This window comes from Schistocerca americana, chromosome 8, assembly GCF_021461395.2.
Source record: "Schistocerca americana isolate TAMUIC-IGC-003095 chromosome 8, iqSchAmer2.1, whole genome shotgun sequence".
NCBI lineage: Eukaryota > Metazoa > Arthropoda > Insecta > Orthoptera > Acrididae > Schistocerca > Schistocerca americana.
The window spans coordinates 113,892,314-113,914,277 of record NC_060126.1 but is presented as its reverse complement, the minus strand read 5'-3'; the positions used below and the strand labels follow the sequence as shown (position 1 = coordinate 113,914,277).

General features: G+C 41.2%; 1 protein-coding gene across 1 annotated transcript in view; it reads left to right on the top strand.

The window, feature by feature from the left end:
* LOC124544635 (xanthine dehydrogenase-like) overlaps positions 1–21,964 on the top strand; it is a 234,711-nt gene that overhangs the window by 95,006 nt on the left and 117,741 nt on the right. Inside the window, exons 7-9 of the mRNA XM_047123244.1 lie at positions 13,950–14,173; positions 14,315–14,417; positions 14,571–14,698. Of these exons, the coding sequence (XP_046979200.1) occupies positions 13,950–14,173; positions 14,315–14,417; positions 14,571–14,698 (455 nt within the window). The remainder of the gene's footprint in view (positions 1–13,949; positions 14,174–14,314; positions 14,418–14,570; positions 14,699–21,964) is intronic.

Sequence of the window (21,964 nt, the reverse complement as noted above, 5' to 3'; positions counted from 1 at the left end):
CATAGAACGTATCTCTGCATATGTAGATCAACACCTTCAACCCATTACATGCAGTCTCCCATCCTTCATCAAAGACACCAATCACTTTCTCGAATGCCTGGAATCCTTACCCAATCTGTTACCCACGTGAAACATCCTTGTAACCATTGATGCCACTTCCTTATACACAAATATTCCGCACGTCCAGGGCCTCACTGCGATGGAGCACTTCCTTTCACGCTGATCACCTGCCACCCTACCTAAAACCTCTTTCCTCATTACCTCAGCCAGCTTCATCCTGACCCACAACTTCTTCACTTTTGAAGGCCAGACATACCAACAATTAAAGGGAACAGCCATGGGTACCAGGATGGCCCCCTCGTACACCAGCCTATTCATGGGTCGCTTAGAGGAAGCCTTCTTGGTTACCCAGGCCTGCCAACTCGAAGTTTGGTACAGATTTATTGATGACATCTTCATGATCTGGACTCACAGTGAAGAAGAACTCCATAATTTCCTCTCCAACCTCAACTCCTTTGGTTCCATCAGATTCACCTGGTCCTACTCCAAATCCCATGCCACTTTCCTTGACGTTGACCTCCATCTGTCCAATGGCCAGCTTCACACGTCCGTCTACATCAAACCCACCAACAAGCATCAGTACCTCCATTATGACAGCTGCCACCCATTCCACATCAAACAGTCCCTTCCCTACAGCCTAGGTCTTTGTGGCAAATGAATCTGCTCCAGTCCGTAATCCCTGAACCATTACTCCAACAACCTGAAAACAGCTTTCGCATCCCGCAACTACCCTCCCGACCTGGTACAGAAACAAATAACAAGAGCCACTTCCTCATCCCCTCAAACCCAGAACCTCCCACAGAAGAACCACAAAAGTGCTCCACTTGTGACAGGATACTTTGCGGGGCTGGATCAGACTCTGAATGTGGCTCTCCAGCAGGGATATGACTTCCTCAAATCCTGCCCTGAAATGAGATCCATCCTTCATGAAATCCTCCCCACTCCACCAAGAGTGTCTTTCCGCCGTCCACCTAACCTTCGTAACCTCTTAGTTCATCCCTATGAAATCCCCAAACCACCTTCCCTACCCTCTGGCTCCTACCCTTGTAACTGCCCCCGGTGTAAAACCTGTCCCATGCACCCTCCCACCACCACCTACTCCAGTCCTGTAACCCGGAAGGTGTACACGATCAAAGGCAGAGCCACGTGTGAAAGCACCCACGTGATTTACCAACTGACCTGCCTACACTGTGAAGCTTTCTATGTGGGAATGACCAGCAACAAACTGTCCATTCGCATGAATGGACACAGGCAGACAGTGTTTGTTGGTAATGAGGATCACCCTGTGGCTAAACATCCCTTGGTGCACGGCCAGCACATCTTGGCACAGTGTTACACCATCCGGGTTATCTAGATACTTCCCACTAACACCAACCTGTCAGAACTCCAGAGATGGGAACTCGCCCTTCAGTATATCCTCTCTTCTTGTTATCCGCCAGGCCTCAACCTCCGCTAATTTCAAGTTGCCGCTGCTCATACCTCACCTGTCTTTCAATAACATCTTTGCCTCTGTCCTTCTGCCTTGACCGACATCTCTGCCGAATGTCTTTGCCTTTACAAATGTCTGCTTGTGCCTGTGTATGTGTGGTTGGATATGGGTGTGTGTGCGAGTGTATACTTGGCCTTTTTTCCACCTAAGGTAAGTCTTTCCGCTCCTGGGATTGGAATGACTCCTTACTCTCTCCCTTAAAACCCACATCCTTTCGTCTTTCCCTCTCCTTCCCTCTTTCCTGATGAAGCAACCGTTGGTTGCGAAAGCTAGAATTTTGTGTGTATGATTGTGTTTGTTTGTGTGTCTAACAACCTGCCAACACTTTCGTATGGTAAGTCACATCATCTTTGATTTTAGATATATTTTTCCTGCGTGGAATGTTTCCCTCTATTATATTCATATCATTAACGTGTATTAACTGGGATATCTGATCATTTGGTGGTGTATGTGAGGTTTGCCATTTAATTTATGGCAAATTGTGACAATTTCTGAAGACAAAAATAAGGTATTCTATAATTCCAGAATAGAGACACTGAAATGAAATGAAATGGGGTGTGGTAGGGGCCTCCCAGTGGGTAGACCCAATTGCCTGGTGCAAGTCTTTTGAGGTGACATCACACTTTGGTGACTTGTGCATTGATAAGGATGAAATGATGATGATGAAGACAACACAAACACCCAATCCCTGAGCAGAGAAAATCTTCAACCCAGCCGGGAATCGAACCCGGGCCCCTTGGCGTGACAAGCTGGCATGCTGTCCACTCAGCTGTAGTTACATAATTGCAGTGTGATACATCACCAGCATACTGGTGATGCTGTTTGTATACAGTGTTTTGTATTGACTTCCTACAAATGCTGTATTATGCTTTTTTGTCAGTGTAGCCCTGCAATCCAAGGTTTTAAGTTTCCCTATGAAGCCCTCTCTTGTTGCATTTGACCTTGAAAATAATGTTTTCACTTGTCAAGATATTGACAGCTGTCAAAGATGTCCCCAGACTGCAGTTCTGTAAGTTGTTTGAACATCGTTACTGTTGTTCCTTGATGTTTTATCTGTTGTAACATTTCTTTATTTATTTATTTTTTTCAAGAGGGAGTATTCAAAACTGGATTTGTGTCATTAATAAATCTTTTGACATATGTTTGTCACTCCATCTTTGTCACCTTTTCCTTATGAAGGAATAACTTGACTGTAACCAGTATGGACTTAAAGTTCACTCCCAAACGTATAATAATTTAGAAACCATTTAATTTGATTACACGTGTACTCAGCACAATTTGGATCAAAAGACTATGCATTTTTGATGACATATGTGTCTGTGACAGAGTGTTGTTAAAATGAGATACTGACCTTGCCCTGTTGACATAAAGTTTCTACCACAGCTCATTTTTTCCATGACCAGGTTTACTTCTTGTTTTTTATTTTCATATTGTTTGTTTATTTTTCTCTGTACATTGAGGGGTTTCTTGAAATGTGTGTTTTTATGTTGTTTACTGACAAAAAGCATCTCCTTATTAGCATCTTCCTGTAAATTGTATGGTTTTAGTTCATTAACACTCTTAAAGTAAACTTGGCCAGAGTTTTTTGACCCATATGAGTTAATTTCCACCAACTGAAGAACGCAGTTATAACTTTTTGACAACACAGTTAGTAATTTTGTTATCTCCATATGTCTTGAATGGGACAGATATTGGTAAATGTGATGTATGTGTGCAGACGAACAAATGATTACAGTTTCAGAAAAATTAGAGGATTTATTCAAGAGAAAGAGCTCCACAAGTTGAGCAACTCAATAACAATTTGATCCAGGTTTGGTCCTTGTGCAAGCAGTTGTTCAGTTTGGCATTGCTCGATGGAGTTGTTGCAAGTTCTCATATTCTATCCATGTGGTACATTAGATCATCAAAATCTTGAGCTGGTTGGAGAGCTTTGCCCATACTGCTTCAAATGGTCTCAATTGGGGAGAAATCCAGTGAACTTACTGGTCAAGGTAGAGTTTGACAAGCATAAAGATAAGCAGTAAAAACTCTTGCCAGGTATGGTATTGCTGAAATGTAAGACCAGGAGGTCTTGCCACGAAGGGCATCAAAACAGCGGTATGTCAATGATATTCTACTACCTGTTTTGTTGCCCTTCATGGCAAACCATCCTGGACTTGTGCATTTTACCAGGATAATACCTGTGCACACACAATGAGAGTTTCTACTGCTTTTCTTTGTGCTTGCCAAAACCACCCTTGGCCAGCAAGGTCACAGGATTTCTCCCCAACTGAGAACATTTCAAATTTATGGGCAGGGCCATCCAACTACATTGAGACTTTGATGATGTGACACACCACTTGTACTGATGAACTGCTGTGGTGTAATGGTGCCACAGATGACAGCTTAAGTGGTCCTGCTATGAAAAGAAATGGCACACGATTATTCCTGGTTGTCAGGCTGTATGGTGGAAGACAGACAGGTTTGTATCCCACTGCTGCCCAGGATGGCTCCAGATATGTCTTCAGCCTGGAATCTCATTGACTGAAGAAGTTTCTTCCATTTCAAACTGAGCCCAGGTAACCAGCAAAGACATGTCAGGAGGCATCCCAGACAGTGATGGAATACCAACCTGATTGTCACCTGCCACACAGCCTGACAAGCAGGAATGATGGTTTGGGATGTCATTTCTCTTCATAGCAGAAGTGCTTTGATTGTCGTATGCAGCAACCTTCCAGGACAGCGGTATGTCAATGATATTCTACTACCTGTTTTGTTGCCCTTCATGGCAAACATCCTGGACTTGCATTTTTCCAGGATAATACCTGTGCACACACAATGAGAGTTTCTGCTGCTTTTCTTTGTGGTTGCGAAAACCTCCCTTGGCCAGCAAGGTCACAGGATTTCTCCCCAACTGAGAACATTTCAAATTTATGGGCAGGGCCATCCAACTACATTGAGACTTTGATGATGTGACACACCACTTGCACAGAATTTGGCATGTTATACCCAGGAAGGCATCCAATAAGTCTGTCAGTCAGTGCTAAGCAGAATAAATACTTGTACAAGGAGCAGAGGATGATCAATGCATTATTGACTTGCTTGATCTATGTAGCTCTATCTCTTGAATAAATCATCTAATTTTTCTGAAATTGTAGTCATTTGTTTGCCTAATTTTTATTTTGGCTGGAATCACACCCATGGTAAATTTTTTGAATAATGCTACTATCATCTGACTGTAATAATTTTTATTTTATTGTTATATGAATCAGGTTTTGGCCTTAGACAGTTTTCAAGTACAAAAACTGGAATAAACAGTAGAAGCATGATTCGAAAAAACAAGAAACAGAAATAGTGTATAAGTACCATGATTCTCTACGTTGTTTGTAAGTCAAAGGACATCAGATTTTTATGAAATAAAAGTCCTTGTTGAAAAAGCATATCTATTCATATTGGTGAGACTTGTCATTAGTAAATGTGAGAACATCTATAAAGTGCCTAAATGTATTGTAAACTTTCATTTCTGGTCCCTATAGCATAGCTGTTATACGAAACTGCTAACGAATAACAGATAACTGTTTATTGGTTAGCCAATTCACAGTGTCCAGTGGGCACAATATTTCGGTAATCAGACGTGTTGCCATCATCATGTGTGCTGATGAACTGACATTCTGAGGATGCACAGCCATGTTACATCCCCATGTCCCCTGAGCCATTGCCTCCACTATCTGTGCCCGTGGCCACACATTGGCAGTCATGGAGATGCTAGTGTTGGTGTCTGTACCACAGACAGCACTCATGTAGGTGCTCTTCCCACCTTGATCACCAGATTATTTTGTTTGATGAGATTTTCTTAATGAAACACAGTGCTGGTTCACAAGTCTCATTAAGATTATAGCTATAACCTTGGTTGATGAGGTCATCCCTGGTGAGAATCTCTATGGCCTCTCTAATGTTGCTGTCCCACTATTTGGAAGTCTATGACAAGATCCAGGCACATTTTTACTTCCTTACATTATTCTCAGGCAAACAATGTTCTGTGACTGCTGACTTGGGATATGTCAGTTGAGTGTGCCTCCCGTTTCCTCAGAAATGAACTCTGATGGTGCCCACTGTCTGTCCAATATATTTATATTTCCACATTCACATGGAATCTGGTACACGAGGGGCTTCCACACCCCAAGATCATGTTTGACACTTTCCAATAATTCTCATATTTTATTGGGCAGGCAGACAGACAGTTTTTACTCAGTGCTACTTAAATATATGTCCAATTTTTCCCGACATTGCACCAGTGTATGATATAAAGGCAGTGGCTATCTCTTCCATTGTGACTTCTTACATCTCCACAGGTTGTACCGTTGTGGTGAGGTAGAGAGTGCACCTAATCTGCCATTCTGGATACCTGTTTTTTCAGAATACAGTTCTGAGGTGTTCTAGCTCCTTGGGTAGACTCCCTGCATCTGAGGCAGTGCACACCCTGTGTACTAGTGTTTTTAGTACCCATTTCTCTGTGAGGGGTGATGGAGCTCTCTGCATGCAGATCCCAGACGGTGTACATTTTTTTCTGATATACACCATTGGCCAGAGTGTCATCAGCTCTTCTATTCACCATTACACCCAGAAATGGTAATTTTCTTTCTGCTTTGGTCTGCATAGTGAATTTGATGCTTGGATGCATGGAGTCCAAATGTGTAAAAATGTCAAGTCTCATGGGGCCAGATGATGAACATATCATCCATATAATGGAAAAAACATGTGGATTTCCACTTGGATGATTCCTGGGCTCCCTCCTTGAAGTACTCTGTATACCCCTGTTGAGAGTAGGCTGCCCATTGTGGCTCCTTATATTTGTTCACAGTATTACGCATTAAACAGAAGAAACATGGAGATCAGGACATGCCAGCAAAGGTCAATGGTCCTGTCATCAAATTTCTACCTTATAAGCTCTAGTGACTCTTATGGGGGCACCCTGATGAATAATGAAATGAGGACAGAACTCAACAGGATATCTAAGTCTTTTGCTCTGAAGTTATTGAGGTGTTTTACAAAACCCACTGAATTGCGGGCATGATGAGGACACTCACCCACATAAGGGCTTAGTATTTCCATCAGGTCTGTTGCCAGCAAATATGTTGGTGCCCTAATGCTGCTGACAATCATTGTGGATTTTGGGAGTCCATAAAGTCTTGGTAGTATGGGTCCTTGAGGACTGCCTCTGGTAAATCTGAGTCCTTAAGAAGCACTTTAGTTTTGTTCTCTATTTCCTTTCTGGGGTCAGCATTGATCTTCCTGTAGGAGTCATCATCTAGAAGGCTCTGCATCTTCTCAGTGTAGTCCTTGTGGGAAAGAACAACAGTAGCACTGCCTTTGTCAGTAGGTAAGACAACAGTCTCAGGGAACTCTCCCAGATCCCACCAGCTGCTCTCTCTCTCTGCTGATAATGTTTGACTTTGTAGGATTTGTTCTTGTCAGAACATGGTAGGTTTTCTGACATACATCTTCAGCATCTTCAGGCAGTAGTCACACAGCAACCTGTTCAACTGTGCTTGCATCACCCGTGATTTGTGTGAACTTATGGGTGGGAGCAAAATTAAATTCCTTCTCCAGAACAGAAACCGCTTCATCACTCGGCTCCTTGTCAGTCAGATTGATGACTGACTGTCTTGCATGAGGTTTGCAATGATGGTTTGTCAGACAGATGTGAGAATTGTGATGTATGATGTGCTGTGGCCTACCTATGGATGAAATTGGCTGCCACCCAGGTAACATCATCAAACCAGTCTGAGGTACAGGAAAACTAGCTGCACCTGAGATGATGTATGCCCCATGTGCTAGAGTTTTTACTATCCTATTCCTCTGTGAAGGGTGGTGGAAGCTGTCTGCTTGCAAATACTGGTCTGTCTGTGTTTTTTTCTGATACATACCATAGCTTATGGTGTCATCAGCTCTTCACTTCACCATGATGTCCAGTGTGGTGTGCATACTGTAAGACCTTCAGTACACACATCATCAGATTATTTGACTTGTCGCTATAACTAAGTAGGCGAGTGTCAGCAATATGTCTCGTGATCTTATCGTGGCATGTTTATCTTCTGCCGTTAGGTCAGATGATAGAAATGCCACTTGCATGCTTAGAGTAGCAGATTGATGGTGACCAACTTTAAACAGAACTTGATTAACTTTCACACACATTTATGAAAATAGTAACAAGCATAAACCTTATGTAACTTGATTCTGGATGCTATTTACAATTGACAATCTGAAGTTCCTTTGGTCTTGGTACATTAATCTTATTCTCACATATCTCTGGTACTTGACAAAGTGTCTATACATTTATCTTCATGGCTATGTACAGGAATATGGTAATCTTATTAGGTGCAGACTGAAACTTGCCTATAGACTGGTACAGACTAATGCAGACTGGTACAGACTGGTGCAGACAAATGCAGACTGACAAATCGGAGGTCTGTAGACTCATTATAATACCTCGCGCATTCAGGTATCACTGCAAGAGTGTGATCCATGAGGAGAAAAGGTTCTACATTAGCTGCAATCTCATTGGCTGCGTTACATATTAATATGCAGATCGGCAGAAGCAGAATTTGGTCCATCTCTAAGGCAGCGCCATCTCATAGTGCGGAGATGGACAAGTGCTGTGCCTGCGCTGTTGTGCTTAATGGGGCGCGCTCTAGTGGGAAAGTTGTGTACGTGCTGACTACGTGGAACTATGTAGACAACATCCAGGAATGGTAACTTTCCTTCTCCTTTGGTCTCCATAATGCATTTGATAGTGGGATGTACAGAGTCCAAATGTGTAAGGAAGTCAAGGCATTTGTCTCTTCCAAGGGGCCAGATGATGATTGAGTCATTCATATAATGGAAAAAACATGCAGGTTTCCATTTGGATGATGCCAAGGCTTCCTCCTCAAAGTACTCCATATACAAATTCGCAACCACAAGTGAGAGTGGGCTGCCCATTGCAACACCTTATGTTTGATTATGGTATTCTCCATTAAACAAAAATACTTCTTCCCCAGGAGCTGGAACACCTCAGAACTGCATTCCAAAAGAACAGGTACCCAGAATGGCAGTTTAGGCATGCTCTCTGTCCCACCATTACAGTACAGCCTTCGGAGATGAAAGAAGTCATGGTGGAAGAGACAGCCACTGCCTGGTGAACTATTGAGAAAAATTTGATGCATATTAAAGAAGCACTGTGTAAAAATTGTCTCTTGCACATGCAATGAAACATGAGCATTATTGGAAAGCATCACACATGAACTCAGTTTGCAGAAGACTGATGTATACCAGATTCTGTGTCAGTGTGGAAAGACATGTATTGGACAGACAATGTGCCCCATCAAAGATCATTTCCTGGGAACCAGACGCACACTCAACTGACATATCCCAACAATTCAGCAGTCACAGAGCACTGTTTGCCTGATAATATTGAGAGGGAATTAAAATGCACTCAGATCTTGTCACAGGGACAATATCATTAGAGTCCATAGAAATTCACACCAGGGATGATCTCATCAACCAAGATTGCAGCTATAATCTTAGTAATATTTGTGAACCAGCACTAAGTTTAATTAAGAAGACTCACATCAAACAAACCGATCTGATGACCGGCACAGACAGAGCACCTACATTAACACTACCACAGATGCTGATTCTAGTCCCTCCATGAATGCCAATGCAAGGCCACAGGTGTGGACAGTTGAGGGAATGGCTCACAGGGTGAGGAGGTATAAGCCAGAGGTGTGCCCTCAGGAGATCAGTTCATCAATGCATCTGTCATGCTAACCTGTATGGTCACCAAATATTGTGTGTGTTGGATGCTATGAACAAGTAGTACTCCTGTGGACTATTCAATCAACAAATGGGTTAGGAGAAACTGAAAAATCCCATCATATACCTTAACAGGAAGGATATGTGCCACAGCATGAAGAAATTCAACAATATGTGCCATCTGCTGAGTGCTCTTGCATTTCTGAAGAGATGTCATGCCATCGTGTTGTACCGAACTTTGCTAAGGTTAAGCATCACATCAATTCTGCAGCAGCCAGGAGAATTAAGAAGCAGGGCAGTCTTGCCTTGCTATGTGAGATGATGCACCTTACCCACTGGAGCCTTGAGTATAACTCTCAGGAACTATTCACACTACATTTGGAACTGCCCAGTCAATTTAATTTCTGGATCTGGGACTAGATTTATGGTGTTACCTGGTTGGCAGCTGAAGGCCACAGGGCATCAAATATCAAAATTCTCAATTCTCTCTGACAAATCATCTGTGGATGAATGTGACAGACAATAAGCTGAGTGACGATGCAGCTTCAGTTGTGATGAAGTAACTTAACTTTGCTCCCACCCGTTAGTTAAAACCAGTTGCCGACATCATCAGCACAGTTGAACAGGTTGCAGTGCAACTACCACCTGAAGTAGCTGAAGAAGTACATTGTGAAACCTACTGTGATCTGGTGAGAACAAAGCCTACAAAGTCAAACATTACCAGCAGAGAGAGGGCAGCTATTTGGCATCTGAGGGAGTACCCTGAGACTGTTGTCTTACCTGCTTTCAAAGGCAATGTTACTGTCCTTTCACAGAAGGGCTATATTGAAAAGATGCAGAGTCTGCTAGGTGACAACTTGCATAGGAAGATCAGCACTGTGCCCAAAAAGAAGGTGGAGAACAATACTAGGGCTTTTCTCAATGACTCAGATTTACCAGCAAAGATGCCAAGGAACTATTACCTTTAAGATCTGTACTGCCAGAACTTTATGGACCTCCTAAAGTCCACAAAGATGGGGCAGGATTGGGCCCTATTGTCAGCAACATTAGGGCAACTCCATATTTGCTTGCAAAATACCTGATGGAAATATTACACCCTAATGTGGGTAAATTCCCTCAATATGTCCACAATTCTGTTTATTTTGTAAAACATGTTGATAACATCAATGTGGTAAGTTTTGACGTCATTTCCTTTTTCACCAGGGTGCCTCTATAAGTGTCAGTAGAACTTATTGATCAGAATGTTGATGAGAAGTCCACTGACCTTTACAGGTAAGGCCTGATCTCCACGTTTTTTCTGTTTAATGGGGAATACTGTGAACAAATGGAAGGAGTTACAATGGGCAGCTTACTCTTGCCTATGCTCACTTATTTGTATATGGAGTACTTCGAGGACTGAAGCCTGGCATTAGAGAGGTCATAGAAATTCACATCAGAGATGACCTCATCAACTGAGATTGCAGCTATAGTCTTAGTAATGCTCAGAAATCAGCACTAAATTCACTTGAGAAGACTCTCAGCAAACAAAATTATCTGCAAGCAGGGCAGACAGAGCACCTGCATCAACACTAACACAGACATTGACACTTGCATCTCCATGAACACCAATGCATGTCCGCAGGTTCAGACTGCAGAGTGACTGGCCCATGAAGCAAGTCACCTGCATGCCTTCTGGAGCTCAGTTCATCAGTGCACCTGTCAATGGTGACATGTCTGTTGTGCCCATTAGACACAGTGAACTGGTGGTACACCCATAGACTGTTTGGTTAGTGAAACTATTCCTCTTGTTCCACTTCTACATCTACATATATACTCCGCTAGCCACCAAGCGGATTGTGGCAGAGGGCATAATTCACGTCAAAGTCATATTCCCCCCCCCCACCCCCACCCCCCTCCCCACCCATCCACCCACCCACTCACCCACCCTCTGTTCCACTCACGGATCACGTGAGGGAAAAACAACTGTCTGAACGCCTCAGTACAAGCTCTAATTTCCCTTATCCTTGAATGGTGATCACTGCGCAATTTGAAAGTTGGTGGTAATAATATATGCTCTACATCCTCAGCGGAGATCGGGTTTCAGAATTTAGTGAGCAGCCCATTCCGTTTAGTGCGCCGTCTATCTGCAAGAGTGTTCCGACTTTCTATGAGATTTGTAATGCTCCTGCAATGGCTAAATGTACCAGTCATGAATCTTGCCACTCTCCTTTGGACCTTCCCAATCTCTTGAATCAGACCCAACTGGTAAGGGTCCCATAGAGACGAGCAATACTCTAAGACTGGACAAACCAACATATTGTAAGCTATTTCCTTCGAAAAGCACTGCATCACTTCAGGATTCTACCAATAAACCCCAATCTAGAGTTTGCCCTACCAGTTACTTGTGTATTCTGATTATTCCATTTGAGATCATTTCGAATAGTCACACCCAGATACTTGACAGATGTTACCACGTCCAAAGACTGGGCATTTATTTTGCACTCATACATTAATGGGGATTTTTGCCCTGTTATACACAGTAGGTTACACTTACTAATATTGAGAGATAACTGCCAGTCATTACACCATGCATTAATTTTCTGCAAATCCTCATTGATTTATTCACTACTTTCCTGTAGACTACAGCATCATCAGCAAAGAGTCTAATGCCGCAGTCATTACCATCAGCCAGATCATTTATGTAAATCATAAAAAGCAGCGGACCTATTACCCTGTCCTGGGGCACCCCTGAAGTTACACTTGTTTCTGTTGAAGTCACCCCATTCAGGACAACGTACTGCTCCCTGTCTGTTAGAAAAATTTCCGTCCAACCACATATGTCATCAGATAGAACATAAACATGCAATTTTGGAGCAAGCAACAGTGCAGAACTGAGTCAAACATCTTTCGAAAGTTGAGAAATATGGCATCAACCTGGGAGCTGGTATCTAGAGCCTGTTGTGTATCATGCACAAAGAGGGCCAGTTGTGTCTCACATGACCACTTTTTCCAAAAACTGTGCTGGTTTCTGCAGATGAGCTTCTCAGAGTCTAGAAAGGTCATTGTGCCTGAACACAAAATATGTTCCATGATTCTACAACAGATTGATGCCAGTGAAATTGGCCGGTAATTTTGTGCATCCGATTTTCTACCCTTTTTATAGATTCTTCCAGTCCCATGGAACTTCCTGTTGTTCCATTGATCTCTGATAGGTGATGGATAAGAATGGTGCTATATTTGTAGCATAGTCACATAGTCAACATACAATCTTACAGGAATACCGTCTGGGCCAGATGCCTTCCTAGCATCTAAGGATCTTAACTGTTCTACAATACCAGATACACTAGACACTATGTCAGCCATCCTTGCATTTGTTCAATAATTGAAAGGGGGAATGGTGCTGCAGTCATCTACCGTAAACAAGTTTCTGAAAGCTAGGTTTAGAATTTCAGCCTTCTGTCTATACTCTTCAGTTACATTACCCATACTGTCAGCAAGAGAAGGTATTGAATTATTTGTAGCGTTCATAGATTTTACGTATGACCAAAAATTTTTGGGGTTATTTTCAGAATCTGCAGATAAAATATTGCTTTCAAATTCATTAAAAGACTCTCTCATTGTCTTTCTGACAGCTGCTTTCATTTCGTATAATTTCTGTTTGTCAATGGGGCAGTGACTATGTTAAAAACGACTGTAGCTGGGTAACTTCATTTACTAATACCTGATTGATCTTGTTCCCTGCAACCTTTTGCAAGATGAAGACACCTGTTTTTTCAAACCTTTTTCAAAATGTATCTGTTATCACTTGGTAAACAGGATTTTTTTATTTATATTTAAATGTATTTCTATTTTGGTGGACATTTGATTTACACACACATTCAACAAATGATCAGATTTCTAGCTGAGATACTTAACTGGTGCTGAATGAGACCCAGTCTCATGGAAACATGGTTTGTACATACTATTATTTTTACATAGTTCTCTACATGATTTTTTTTGGCAGAAGCAATCTGCAGAGTGATTCCTTGATCCTGTATCTGGCATTTTCATGAAACTGAGAACATAAGGCAATCTGTAGCATTTGAAAAATGCATCTTTCCCTAAGCACTCTTTTGCTGGACAAGTTTGAGAACCACAGTTGCATTGTTAATTTAGTTGTTGACGTTTGAAATGTGCATATGTTTATTAATGATAAAATATTGCTAAAGTATTTAAAAAGATGAGGATTAAAATGTGTGTGTCATAGTGATATCTTGTAAAATCTTTTACTTCCACCATGAAAATGCAGTCATGTGGACCCACTGGATACCTTGGTGGCACTTCAGATGATGTATTTCTTGATGTGGCTACAAACAAGTTCTTGGATAAAGTTACATTTTTGTAGTTTGGAACACCCAGGCAGCACCTGAAAACCTTCAGGTGAGAAAGCACCCAAATGTGCTGAAGCCAAACAAGCCAGATAATAGTCTCCCATAAATAAGCACAACTGTTTAAAACATTATATTCAAGAAACTTTACTAACAAATAGCTTAAAGCTGTCACTGTCTGAGTACAAATCTGCTTGTCAAATACACTGATTGTTGTTAATTGCTCTAAAGTACAGCCAAAGTAAGTAAACTGATACTAATAAAACAATCCATTTTAACAGGTGTGTACAGCAGAGATCCTGACATTGAAGTATTTATTGACATCAACAGTGTCACTGAACTCAAAAGTCACTCTGTAGGTTCAGAATTGCTCTTAGGTGCCAACATTTCACTGACTGAAACAATGAATTTGTTTTATGATCTTGCGAGATCAAATAGCCAGTTCTCCTACACAAAAGTGATTGCAGATCATATTGATTTAATCGCAAATGTTCCTGTGAGAAATGTAAGTATGTTTTATTAATTTTGCAATTTTTTGGCAATATTAATTTATTGTATACATCAATGCAATCAGTAGTTGTATTAGTCAACAATAAAGTTTGAAGTTAATATTCAGAAATTATTGTAATTTTCATTATCTTTGCAGACAGGAACATTAGCCGGTAATCTGTCAATAAAACACGCACATCCAGAATTCCCCTCTGATGTCTTTCTCTGCCTTGAAACTGCTGGTGCCCTAATTACTATAGGTATGTAAGGCTTTATTTTAATAATTACAGAAACTTAACTTTGTAGAAGCATTGTATTTGATACTGAAAAGTACTGTAAGTGAAAATTTGTATGTATCAGCAATTTCTGGAAGCTATAACAAGTAAAACATGAATCCTTTTTTTTTTTTATAGTTGAAAAATCTGGATCAGAGCAAAGTGTCAGTCCAGAAAATTTTCTGAAAGTAGATATGAACCAGAAGGTTATAAAGAATATAAAACTCCCATCTTATGATTCTTCATACTATTTCCGGAGCTATAAGGTATGATTATTTTATTTGTCTTTCCTGAAAGTATTAGCTTTTTACTATGGTGTATATTTTACATGAGGGCAGATGCAGAACCATTATTATTTTGTGCTGTTCCAGCACACACACACACACACACACACACACACACACACACATTGCGACTGTCATCTTTGGGCACTGTATCTGAGGTGAGCTGCAATCTACCTGGAATGGGTAGCTGGTATAGGGAAGAGATGTGGATCAAGGAAGGAGTGGGGGAAGATGATAGTGTTGCTTGTGGGAGTTCGCAGGGGCATAGTGGGGACATGATAGGGCTGCTAAGTGCAGGAGGCTGTGCTGGGGGAGGCCAGGTGGGGGTGGGGGGAGATACAAGTAGAGAAGAGGAGGAGACTATGTAAGTATGTTGGAATAGAGCATGTGTGCCGTATTGGAGCAGGATCACAAAAAAAGGATAAGCAGATGGAGGATAGTCAACTAGTTTGACATAGTGAGCTATGATGGCATCCCATTCTCAACCTTATCTGCCATTCGTTTGAATGATCTAAGTAAGACCTTCAAGCTCAGGCAACTGTTATTGTTTCTTATAATGTATACCACAGTCTGCTCCTTGCTCTCTCTGTGGCTGCCAGAACAGCCTCTTTGTCATGTTGAATGGGACCTCCAGTGAGTGCTCTAGGTGATATTTCTGGTCTCTTGCTGCTGTTTTCCCAAGGATTACCATAATTCATGTATATTCAAACTGTTGTTGACAAACATACCTCTATCCTTCTGGGTTTGCTTCTCTGTGACAAAGGATAAAGCATGATTCCCAAAAGGGAATGTGTGTTATGCTGACTTACTTTCAGTTTCAGTGGGAGACAACACCTCAAATGTGTTGGTTAGCAGGATGGACGCTGTACCTAGAGTTCATCCTTATTTTTGCCTCCCATGTACAGGGCCTTTGACTTACTACCTTTGGTATCTCTAGTATGTCTTAGTAGCTTGCTGAACATACCAATGTGCAACAATTTCCAACTGCTAGACAGCACTCAGAGCTATTTCCACATTATGAACAGCAATTAACTCATCCAGTGTCTAACAGCAGCATTTGCAGTGGGGCTAGACTGTAGCTAGTGCAATGTTTTACTGAACAGTAAACAAATAAATTTAAACTGAGCTTGTTGATCTTCTTTTCTGGACCTGTTATGCTACAAGTATCACATGTTCCATTTAAGAACTTAAGTTATAACACCAGAAAAAGTTAATTTTATCATAAAAAGAGAAAAACTTGGGGTAACATTTATCAATTTCATGCAGACACTTGTAACTTATGTCTTAAACATTTGTTATTGTGAAGCTATGCTGAATAGCAAACTCATATAACAATATCAGAAATAGTGACATCGGCATTTGATAGTTGACCCCTACTTTCTAAACTCTTATATACAGTTGTTCTCCCATCACACAAGTATCACCATTGCAAGGATATTGACAGTAGGCCTGTTTGTTAGCTCAAGGACAGGCATGCTATTTGTGTTACTACAAAATAAAAGTTCCATGCATCTCTCCACTTACTGCAGTGGTCGTATTGGTGTACTTCTAAATATACAAAATAAAATGATTAAGTGACAGTGAGACTTAGCCAGTTTTGGAGATGTGCTTAGCCTAATGGTTACGGCAATTCCTCATAAGAAAACTGGTTAGAGCTGAGCAGGGCTTATGCACAGAGGGTTCCCTACAAAAATAATTAATTTATATAGACCGTTCATCCATTCTGGAAATGAAGAAGCTCAACAATTTTCACCTGTTAGTAGTAGTTTATCCTGTAGTGAAGTAGAAGTGGATAGTTCCTGTGAATTATTATGGGTGGAGGTTACACTAAACAACCAAACTAGGTTAATAATTGGCTCCTTTTACCGACCTCCCGACTCAGCAGCATTAGCGGCAGAACAACTGAGAGAAAATTTGGAATACATTTCACATAAATTTTCTCAGCATGTTATAGTCTTAGGTGGAGATTTCAATTCACCAGATATAGACTGGGACACTCAGATGTTTAGGACGGGTGGTAGGGACAGAGCATCGAGTGACATTATACTGAGTGCACTATCCGAAAATTACCTCGAGCAATTAAACAGAGAACCGACTCGTGGAGATAACATCTTGGACCTACTGATAACAGACCCGAACTTTTCGACTCTGTATGTACAGAACAGGGAATCAGTGATCATAAGGCCGTTGCAGCATCCCTGAATATGGAAGTTAATAGGAATATAAAAAAAGGGAGGAAGGTTTATCTGTTTAGCAAGAGTAATAGAAGGCAGATTTCAGACTACCTAACAGATCAAAACGAAAATTTCTGTTCCGACACTGACAATGTTGAGTGTTTATGGAAAAAGTTCAAGGCAATCGTAAAATGCGTTTTAGACAGGTACGTGCCGAGTAAAACTGTGAGGGACGGGAAAAACCCACCGTGGTACAACAACAAAGTTAGGAAACTACTGCGAAAGCAAAGAGAGCTCCACTCCAAGTTTAAACGCAGCCAAAACCTCTCAGACAAACAGAAGCTAAACGATGTCAAAGTTAGCGTAAGGAGGGCTATGTGTGAAGCGTTCATTGAATTCGAAAGTAAAATTCTATGTACCGACTTGACAGAAAATCCTAGGAAGTTCTGGTCTTACGTTAAATCAGTAAGTGGCTCGAAACAGCATATGCAGACACTACGGGATGATGATGGCATTGAAACAGAGGATGACACGCGTAAAGCTGAAATACTAAACACCTTTTTCCAAAGCTGTTTCACAGAGGAAGACCGCACTGCAGTTCCTTCTCTAAATCCTCGCTCAAACGAAAAAATGGCTGACATCGAAATAAGTGTCCAAGGAATAGAAAAGCAACTGGAATCACTCAATAGAGGAAAGTCCACTGGACCTGACGGGATACCAATTCGATTCTACAAAGAGTACGCGAAAGAACTTGCCCCCCTTCTAACAGCCATGTACCACAAGTCTCTAGAGGAACGGAGGGTTCCTAATGATTGGAAAAGAGCACAGATAGTCCCAGTCTTCAAGAAGGGTTGTCGAGCTGATGCGCAAAACTATAGACCTATATCTCTTACGTCGATCTCTTGTAGAATTTTAGAACATGTTTTTTGCTCGCGTATCATGTCATTTCTGGAAACCCAGAATCTACTATGTAGGAATCAACATGGATTCCGGAAACAGTGATCGTGTGAGACCCAACTCGCCTTATTTGTTCATGAGACCCAGAAAATATTAGATACAGGCTCCCAGGTAGATGCTATTTTTCTTGACTTCCGGAAGGCGTTCGATACAGTTCCGCACTGTCGCCTGATAAACAAAGTAAGAGCCTACGGAATATCAGACCAGCTGTGTGGCTGGATTGAAGAGTTTTTAGCAAACAGAACACAGCATGTTGTTATCAATGGAGAGACGTCTACAGACGTTAAAGTAACCTCTGGCGTGCCACAGGGGAGTGTTATGGGACCATTGCTTTTCACAATATATATAAATGACCTAGTAGATAGTGTCGGAAGTTCCATGCGGCTTTTCGCGGATGATGCTGTAGTATACAGAGAAGTTGCAGCATTTGAAAATTGTAGCGAAATGCAGGAAGATCTGCAGCGGATAGGCACTTGGTGCAGGGAGTGGCAACTGACCCTTAACATAGACAAATGTAATGTATTGCGAATACATAGAAAGAAGGATCCTTTATTGTATGATTATATGATAGCGGAACAAACACTGGTAGCAGTTACGTCTGTAAAATATCTGGGAGTATGCGTGCGGAACGATTTGAAGTGGAATGATCATATAAAATTAATTGTTGGTAAGGCGGGTACCAGGTTGAGATTCATTGGGAGAGTGCTTAGAAAACGTAGTCCATCAACAAAGGAGGTGGCTTACAAAACACTCGTTCGACCTATACTTGAGTATTGCTCATCAGTGTGGGATCCGTACCAGGTCAGGTTGACGGAAGAGATAGAGAAGATCCAAAGAAGAGCGGCGCGTTTCGTTACTGGGTTATTTGGTAACCGTGATAGCGTTACGGAGATGTTTAATAAACTCAAGTGGCAGACTCTGCAAGAGAGGCGCTCTGCATCGCGGTGTAACTTGCTCGCCAGGTTTCGAGAGGGTGCGTTTCTGGATGAGGGATCGAATATATTGCTTCCCCCTACTTACACCTCCCGAGGAGATCACGAATGTAAAATTAGAGAGATTAGAGCGCGCACGGAGGCTTTCAGACAGTCGTTCTTCCCGCGAACCATACGCGACTGGAACAGGAAAGGGAGGTAATGACAGTGGCACGTAAAGTGCCCTCCGCCACACACCATTGGGTGGCTTGCGGAGTATCAATGTAGATGTAGATGTAGATGTAGAATATTGATACTGGCAAGATATTTGTCCCAGGGATTGCAACACTTTGGAGAAGGTTTTAATTTCAAGTTTGATGATAGATAACAAATGGCAAAAGAAAAATTTTTGTGTGATGTAACTGCAAATTAACAGTTTTCTGATCCTTTCCTTTACTTGTACCATGAAACCTCGATTTTTGCAAAATTTTTTGATTCTATGTCAACAGGAAGTGTTCTATAGTTTTTTAATGAATGAGTTTGGGAGAATCTAAATATGTTACTAAATGGCCATATCTTTTGACTGTGTTGACTTAAAAGCTAACAAGAACCTTTGTATGTGACATAAATTCCAACTTGATACGTGTACCCATTCCTGAGAAAAAGGGTTTTAACAATCAGACAGACAGACAAACAGGTGGACAACAAAGTGATCCTACAAGGGTTCTTTTTTTACTGATTGAGATCCGGAACCCTAAAAACAAACAAATAAAAATTTTAAGAAAAAATGAAATCCAGATTCAAGACCTGCTGTTGACACAAGGTTTCATTTGTCAGTCTGTTTACATATAAAACACTCCTGGATCTTGGTTGGCATACATGCTTTCTGCTACTATTCCCTGCAGCCATGCAGTGGAGCATTCTTATAATGGGAGAACTTCTACACAAAAGGATTCAAATATTATGAGGAGACCAATGAATGATCATAACAATTTCTGCCAACTCAGAAGGTATATTAGATTTAAATTAAAAAAAAGGGGGGGTTGGGTAGAGACAGGGGAAGGGGGGTTAAATTTCAGTTGTATAACATAACTGTGCTCATGTATACGAGGGTGAGTCAAATGAAAACCTTAAATTTGTAATAACAAATTAAAATTTCATGTCATTATCCTGTAAGTTGGTAAGCATGCTAGAAACAGCATGCAGAACGGCGTGTAGGTAACAGCATGTGCAGATGCACACATACTGTCACAGTATCAGTATAAAGATGGCCTCCCCACTTGCAACTTGCACCAGGGAGGAACAGCGTTCTGTTATTCAGTTTTTGCATAGTGAAGGTGTAAAACCTATTGAAATTCATTGACAAATGAAGGTTCAGTACGGTGATGCATGTTTGTCACAGCAGCAAGTCTACGAATGAAGTAGGAAGTTCGCAAATGGTGTGACTTCAGTGGAAGATGCTCCTCGTCCAGGTCAGACACAATGAGTTGTGACTCCACAGAACATTGCAGCAGTTGAAGCCATAGTGAAGGAAAACCACCGAGTGACACTGAATGACATTGCAGCATGCCTATAGATTAGTCACGGGTTGGCACACCACATTGTGCATGATGTGGTCCCGTTCCACAAAGTGCCTGCAAGATGGGTGCCACGGCAGCTTACTCCTGAAATGAGAGAACAACGTGTTGATACTTGTGAAGAACTTCTTTGGCGCCTTGAACAAGAAGGTGATGGCTTCCTTGCAAGCATTGTTACTGGGGATGAAACCTGGGTTTACTTCCGCCAACCAAAAATGAATAGAGCGAGCAAGGAATGGCGCCATTCCTCATCACCAAAACCAAAGAAGTTTTGAACAGGACCATCAGCAGGGAAGGTTATGCCGGCTCTCTTTTGGGACAAAAAAGGCTTCATTTTGGAGCATTACATGCCTAGAGGGACCACTATCACCAGTGCATCATACACAGATCTTCCAAAAAATCATCTGCGGCCTGCAATCAAATCAAAGCAATGTGGATTGCTGTCAGGAGGTGTCCTTTTGCAACATGACAATGTGAGGCCACACACTGCCCATAAAACAGTTGCAACAATCACAGACCTGCATTCTGAGTGTCTTCCTCATCCACCATACTCACCAGACCTTGCCCCAAGTGATTTCCATATGTTTGGACCACTCAAAGATGCAATGAGAGGAAAGAAGTTCCGTTCTGATGAAGAGGTACACCACGTGGTGCATGTGGTTGTGTTGACTATGAAAAGAATTTTTTTCTAAAGGAATTTATGCACTTAGTAAGCACTGGAGGACTTGCATTGAGTGAAGGGGAGATTATGTTGAAAAGTGATACAGCTTTGTACCACTTCTGCATGGTAAATAATATTTTAAAAAATATTTAAGGTTTTCAGTTGACTCACCCTTGTATGATTATGGAGACCATTTCAATTCTTTACTGCAGTCGCTCTGCTACTATTATTTTGAAACATTTTTATGACTTACATGAAAATTCATGTGAATTAAGCATGAACATATCTATTCAAAAAAGCAGATAAAATTCCCTTGATGCCTTCCTGAGAAACAATCTCCATTCCTTTCCAATTAACAATGTAAGTGTAGACCAGATGTGGCTTGAATTCAAAGAAATAGTATCAACAGCAATTAAGCAATTTATACCAAATACATTAACAAACAATGGAGCTGATCCTCTTTGGTACACAAAATAGATCAGAACACAGTTGCAGAAAGTAATGCAAAATCTCTAAGACTGGTGATCTTTTACAGAAGCTTGAAATTTAGCACAGATTTCAATGTGAGATGCTTATAACAACAAAACTTTGTCTCAGAACCTGGCAGAAAATTCAAAGAGATTCTGGACATATGTAAACTATGCTAGTGGCAAGACATACTCGACGCCTTCTCTGCATGATAGTAATGGAAATACCAACAATGACAGTGCTGATAAAGCACAGATACCAAACACAGCCTTCTGAAATTCCTTCATCAAAGAAGATGAAGTAAATATTCCATAATTTGAATCAAGAATAGCTGTCAATGTGAGTAACTTAGAAGTAGATATGCTCAATGTAGTTAAACAACTTAAATCACTTAATAAAAGAAAGTCTTTTGCTCCAGATTGTACAACAATCAGGTTCCTCTCAGAGTATGCTGATGCAATAGTTCCATACTGATCAACATGGAAGTAAAAAAACGGAGG